Consider the following 6000-nt stretch of genomic DNA (forward strand, 5'->3'; position numbering starts at 1 on the left):
CATCTGAGCCATCAGGGAAGCCTATATAATGTATAACATATATATTTTAGAAAATTTATGAATTTTTGCCTAGCTAAAACAATTTATGACATTTTGATTCCACTTATTTTACTTAGTGTGAATAGAATGCTAGATTTCTAATTTATATTCACATAAAACTTTGATATAGTTCTATGTATTTTGGCATTTAGTATTACTGATAAAAGTAAAGAAAATTTATTATCTTACTGATTGAAAAAAAATTCGAATGAGGCTTCAAACTTCCAATCCAATTCTGAGAATATAAAGAAATACTATGCTGTAAAAAAAATTTAAAAATCCAGGAAATTAAAAAGTGATACAGTATTATTAACTCAAGTACACATTTTGTTCAAATTTCACAAAATTTAATGCTGCTGCTGCTGCTGCTAAGTGGCTTCAGTCATGTCCGACTCTGTGCGACCCCATGGACGGCAGCCAACCAGGCTCCCCCATCCCTGGGATTCTCCAGGCAAGAACACTGAGTGGGTTGCCATTTCCTTCTCTAATGCGTGAAAGTGAAAAATGAACGTGAAGTCACTAGTGTCTATTATTTGTTTTCATACCCTATTCAAGACTCCATATTGCATTCAATTGCTTTGAGCAGCTTCAGTTGCATGCAACAAATTCTGATAAATTCTCTCTTCATTTTTATTCTATTGCAAATTGTTTCTAATTTTCTTTGTTATGGCTTCTTAGGTACACCCATCATTTAAAAGTAGACATTTAATTTCCAAATACATGGGATTTTGTTTAAAGTATCTTTAATACTAATTTCTCATTTTGATATTAATTTCTCATTTAACTGCTTTCTTCTCTGCAATTACCCTCTATTTTTTTCAGTCTTTTATTGAGACATTTGATGGCTAAGTTGTGCTTGAAAATATGTGGATTATTTTTAAATATCTTTTGATATTGATTTCTAACATAATTCCATAGTGATAAGAGAACAGACTCCATATGATTTTAATACGTTTAGACCATGAAACTTTTGCACCTTGTTTTGTGTCCGTGGATATGTTCCAGTGTCTCCCAGTTTACAGTCTATGGGAACTTACATAGAAATTGTAAGTTCCTACAAATTCTGTTGTTGTGTAAAAATTGTATACATCTAATTATGTTGAATTGGTTCATAGTGCTTTTCAGGTCTACTATATCCTTCTGTTTCTCTGTATATTCATTCTATTAATTTTTGAGTGTTTGATACTGAAACTTCAACTAAAATCTTACATTTATCTACTTAAAAAAATAATTGTAATACATAGTGGAACTATATGTAACCTGTATTTTCGAAGTCTCCTTTTAAATGCGTTATCATACTTTCATAATTTAAAAAATTGAAAACAACAACAAAGACAAAAGTAGAGGTAGTAGAGGTAGTAAGTTCAGTTCAGTTCAGTCGCTCAGTCGTGTCCAGCTCTTTGTGACCCTGTGAATTGCAGCACGGCAGGCCTCCCTGTCATCGAGTCCATTGGAGTCTACCCAAACCCATGTCCATCGAGGTAGTAAAATGATCCCTTAATAAAAAAAAAGAAAAGAAAAGAAAAGCTCCTATTGATGCCAACTCTGTTGATCCAAGGACCATAGTTCTAATAGGAGGGGAAGTTTCTGGAAACTTTTAAAAATGTATTTATCTTGTCTATTCGCCCAGACAGATAGATCTTAGTAGAGAGGTACTATGTCTCATTTTTCTTAGCATATATACCCTATACAGAGGTGTTCAATAAACATCTGTGGATTTACCAATCTACAGTCTCTAGATACTCTAGATAATCCCTAGAACCATCCTGATTTTCAAATTCAAACACTGAGACATTTGATGTTGAAAAAGCACCTAGCCACTGGAATTAGGCTCACAGGAACAGAGGCAGGGAAGAATCTGAGAGAAAACTTACCTCATAACCAGTGAGAATATAATACACAGAAAAAATAATATATACATTTGGATGCTTGTTCCTTGTTTAAGCTCAAAGGTCATTAAAATGCAATCTTAATTGGACTTCAAATTCAGGTACAAACTATGAAAGAAGACACACATTTTCAGGCATGTGTGTGTGTGTGCATGTATATACACACACAATATACATATATATTATTATATATTAATACAGCTATTATTATATAATAGTAATTTTAAAATAAATGATTATTATATATATAGTAATAATTTACTAAGAAGGTATATAATGAGCTTGATATCACTTTTTAGTAGAACAGAAACATTTTTCAATGATTCTTTAATGTGCAATTAATCTCAAGGCCTCAAGCACCCAATGAAAACACATTTCAAGCATTAAAAAAAAAGAGAGAAACACCCTCCAATTTTCCCATCAACCTGGTTAGTGATAAGATCCCCAAATTCCATTGCCCACAATTATGCTACAGAAATTCAGAAGAATCGGCTGTGTAACAAGGCTATTTTAAGCCCCCCTTTAGATTTCCAATTATTGAAACACTTGTTAAAACTCCATAATTCAAATGGGACCAAAATTCTTAAATTTTACTGGGAGGCTATACTTTGACTTCCTATTCAAGCACCAAGAAAATAATACCAGGCATGTATGACACCTGCTCACAGAATACTATGTAGGTAGCTTAAACTGTGAGACAAATTTACTAAAATCAACCTTTAGCGCAAAAAACACCTTTTAAAGTCACTGAGCTTGTCATAAACAAGCATCTGCTTCTTAACTCATAGAAACTTTTCAATGAAACCACTCAGCAATATTTAACTGAGAAGTTTTTAACAAACATAGACACCTTAAAAGAAGACAGACTCTGCAAGTCTGAGAACTGCTGTTAAGCACAGAAACACAGAAGCACAGAACTGTTGTCAAGCACTAGACTCAAACTGGGTTTATGAGTTTTAATAAATCAACATTATTACTTCAGAGAAAACAGTTAGGAGTCAGGCCATAGGAAAATGGCCTCTATTACTTTCATCAGAAGTCTAGTCTCCAGGGTAAGGTAAATTTTGTGGTCATGCCAGGCAGGTAGTCTTCCTAGAGAATAACACTACCCAAGGAGAGTTTCAAATCTCAAGCCACTGAAGCAGTTATAAACACATACCCATACAAATGAGTATCTTCCTACTTGTACCTAACTGGTAATTAGACCCAAAACAAATGCCTTCAACAGGGTAGGAGAGCAGAAGCGTGTATTGAAGGATCAGATTCTTGCATAAAAAATGAAGCACTGATTTCTTTCTCGTTTCTCCCCTCCTTTTCCTGGCCTTTCTTCAGGACTCATCCTTTGCGAAGTTTTCTCCAATAACTCTCACTAATCATTACATCTACTGAATGCCTGAAACACTAGTCTCAACTAATTATTCTAGATTCCTTTTTGTTAACTGTTTTATGTTTTCGTTTTGTTTCTCAAATTAGAGTCTAGTTCCCTGTAAGGTGGGTACACTGTCTAGCCCCTAGAGGGAGCTAATTATTAATATTACTAATAATAAAATAATAATAAGAGGTAATATAACGGAGTGGCAATAATGGAGTCAAATAGGCCTAAGCTCAAATTCTAGTCCTACCATTTGAATGTGAACACATTACTTACTTTCTCTAAGCCTCAGTTTGGTGGTAAAAATTTGACAAGAGATCTATTTGCCTCTTGGGAGGAAAGACTTAGGTCTAGTCTCCAACCCCAACTCTAGTGAGGAAAGGAAAAACCACCAACAAACAAGCCCCCCTTCCCCCCCCAAAAAAAAACAAAAACAAAACGAAACCCTTTCCAAGGTCCAGAAGAAAAAGCAACCCCTTTCCCTCACCTTTTCATTTCTTCAAGCCCTTCACCAGTCAATTCCACTATCACCTCCCACCCCAACCATGTGCCCCTGGGTCAATTTCCTCCTCCATAAATTGGAACTTCTTTTAAGGAATTTGTCTTAAACAGACCTCATTCATGCTTTTATCAACTAGAGGTCACATAGTCCCCCAACCTTCACCATTCCAGGTTGGAATATCCCTTTTAAAAAATAGAAAAGAATAAAAGAAGAAGAAAAAAATTTTTAAGTTCCCCATCTACTGCATTAAGGCAGATCTCTTTTTATTTGTGATCCTTTAATGATCCACAATATTTTACCTCGGTCATCATCCTTTCGACTGGAAAAAGCCACCATCACTTCCACCCCAAAACTCATACCCCCTTTCAAAAAAGATTTTATTAAGCCACATATCCCAACCCAAACACACACACACACACACACACACACACACACACACTCACATACCTGGGGCTGCACAAAATACAAGAATCGTACTATTCTAAAACGACTTCCCCATGCTGTATAGGTCGGTGTACACCTGGGCTCCCACATCTGTGGTCAACCTTGATGTCAATACTGACATCAGCCTTCAACCGACCAGGTGAAAAATTACCTTTGCCCTCTCCACCTCACCACCCCGCCCCTCAAAATACCTATTTTAATTCCTTACTCGCCCCCCACCGCCCGGCTTCATAAAGCAGAACCCATTTTATTGGCCTTAAATGTCCCTCCGGGGCTTTGGGACCTTTTTCACCTCAGCTTTTGACGTATACAGGCAGAAAAGTCTGTCCCCTCCGCGACCCCTCAGAAAGAAGAGGAAAAAAAAACCACTACATCTTACGACTCTTCTCTATTGGATAAAGTAGCTCCAGCATATTACGAGGGATTTGAGACAACTGAGGGGCTCACCTCAGACTTCACCTTTCGAGGCCGATCAGTGCCTCCCCCGCCCCCTCCGCGCGCGCGCTCGCAGGACCTGTCCTCACTGCGGGACCCCCGACCCTGGTTTGCGTCGCTGTGACACCTCCCTGGGCCCCGGAGCAGCTTCCGCGCGGCCCCCGCGCCCCCAGCCCGGAGCCCCGGGCGGCAGCGGCGGCGGCCGGGCACCTACCAGTCGGTGTGCGGCTCGTCGACGACCAGCAGCACCTTGGCCTTCCTGGCGGCCGCGGGCGCGGGCGCGGGCGCGTCCACCAGGCCCGCCGAGGCTGCGGTCTGCTTCACCGCCTGGGACAGCGAGCTGAAGAAGCTGCTGCCCACCGACGGCGCCGGGGTCGGCTGCGGCGCGGGCTGCGGCGCGGGCGCCTGGGCGGGCGGCGGCCTCCGCTCGGGGCCGGGTGAGGCGGCCGGGGGCGCCGAAGAGGCCGAGGCCGCGCCCGGGCCGGGGGGCGGCGGCGGCGGCTGCTGGGGCTCCGGCCGCTGCAGGTCGGTCATGTAGCCATTGGGCAGGTTGGCGATGAAGCTGCTGTCCGACAGCCGGCGCCGCAGGAAGTTCATCATCTGGCTGAGAGGCTTGGGGGCGCGCGGGGCGCCGGGGCCGGGCGGCGCAGAGGGCCAGACGCAGGCGGCGGCGACGGGCTGAGGCGGCTGAGGCGGCTGAGGCGGCTGAGGCGGCTGAGGCGGCTGAGGCGGCTGAGGCGGCTGAGGCGGCTGAGGCGGCTGAGGCGGCTGAGGCGGCTGAGGCGGCTGAGGTTGCCCAAGCTCAGTCCGCAGCGCGCGAGCCCAGCAGACAGCCGCGGAGGACTGGGCCGGGCGGGCGGGTCGGCGCGAGGCTAAGCGCCAGGGGGCGGGGCCGGGGCGGGGCCACGGATCGCCACGCCCCTCTCCGCAGAGCCGCCACCGCCCCCGACTCGCAGCCAGTGCCGCGGGCCGGGAGCCTCGGGTCTGCGGGGTCTGGGGACTCGAGGTCCGCGGAGTGCCAGGGCTCCTGCGACCTGGGCGCGGCTCTGTGGGGAGGGCGTGGAAGCCAGTCCTGCTCCCCAAGAAGTGGGTAAGGGGAGCCGAGAGCCCCTACCCCTTTTTTGACTGGGGGAGAAAAGAACCGTGTCCCACCCGAGATGGAGGCAAGGGAAACTGTCCCCTTTGGGAGCAAAGAGAAATGTCAGCTTCCCCACGCTGAGGTGAGAGAGGAGCCATTCCTCTCTCGCGCGCGGACACGCATATGCACACACACACACACACACACACACACAGGCGAGAATGAGAAAAAAAAGAGCTAC

General features: G+C 44.3%; 1 protein-coding gene across 2 annotated transcripts in view; it reads right to left on the reverse strand.

Moving 5' to 3' along the window:
* SYN2 (synapsin II) overlaps positions 1-5526 on the reverse strand; it is a 156208-nt gene extending 150682 nt beyond the window's left edge. Inside the window, exons 1-2 of one of the 2 annotated variants that reach the window (XM_069561008.1) lie at positions 5439-5526; positions 4896-5359 (exon numbers count right to left, since the gene is read on the reverse strand). In XM_069561008.1, the coding sequence (XP_069417109.1) occupies positions 4896-5281 (386 nt within the window). In that variant the 5' untranslated portion in view covers positions 5282-5359; positions 5439-5526. Of the gene's footprint in view, positions 1-4895 lie in introns of both variants that reach the window. The other variant, XM_069561010.1, reaches the window with a different exon arrangement.
* Between the last annotated feature and the right edge of the window lie 474 nt (positions 5527-6000).

Source organism: Ovis canadensis, chromosome 19, assembly GCF_042477335.2.
Source record: "Ovis canadensis isolate MfBH-ARS-UI-01 breed Bighorn chromosome 19, ARS-UI_OviCan_v2, whole genome shotgun sequence".
In the NCBI taxonomy this organism is placed as follows: domain Eukaryota; kingdom Metazoa; phylum Chordata; class Mammalia; order Artiodactyla; family Bovidae; genus Ovis; species Ovis canadensis.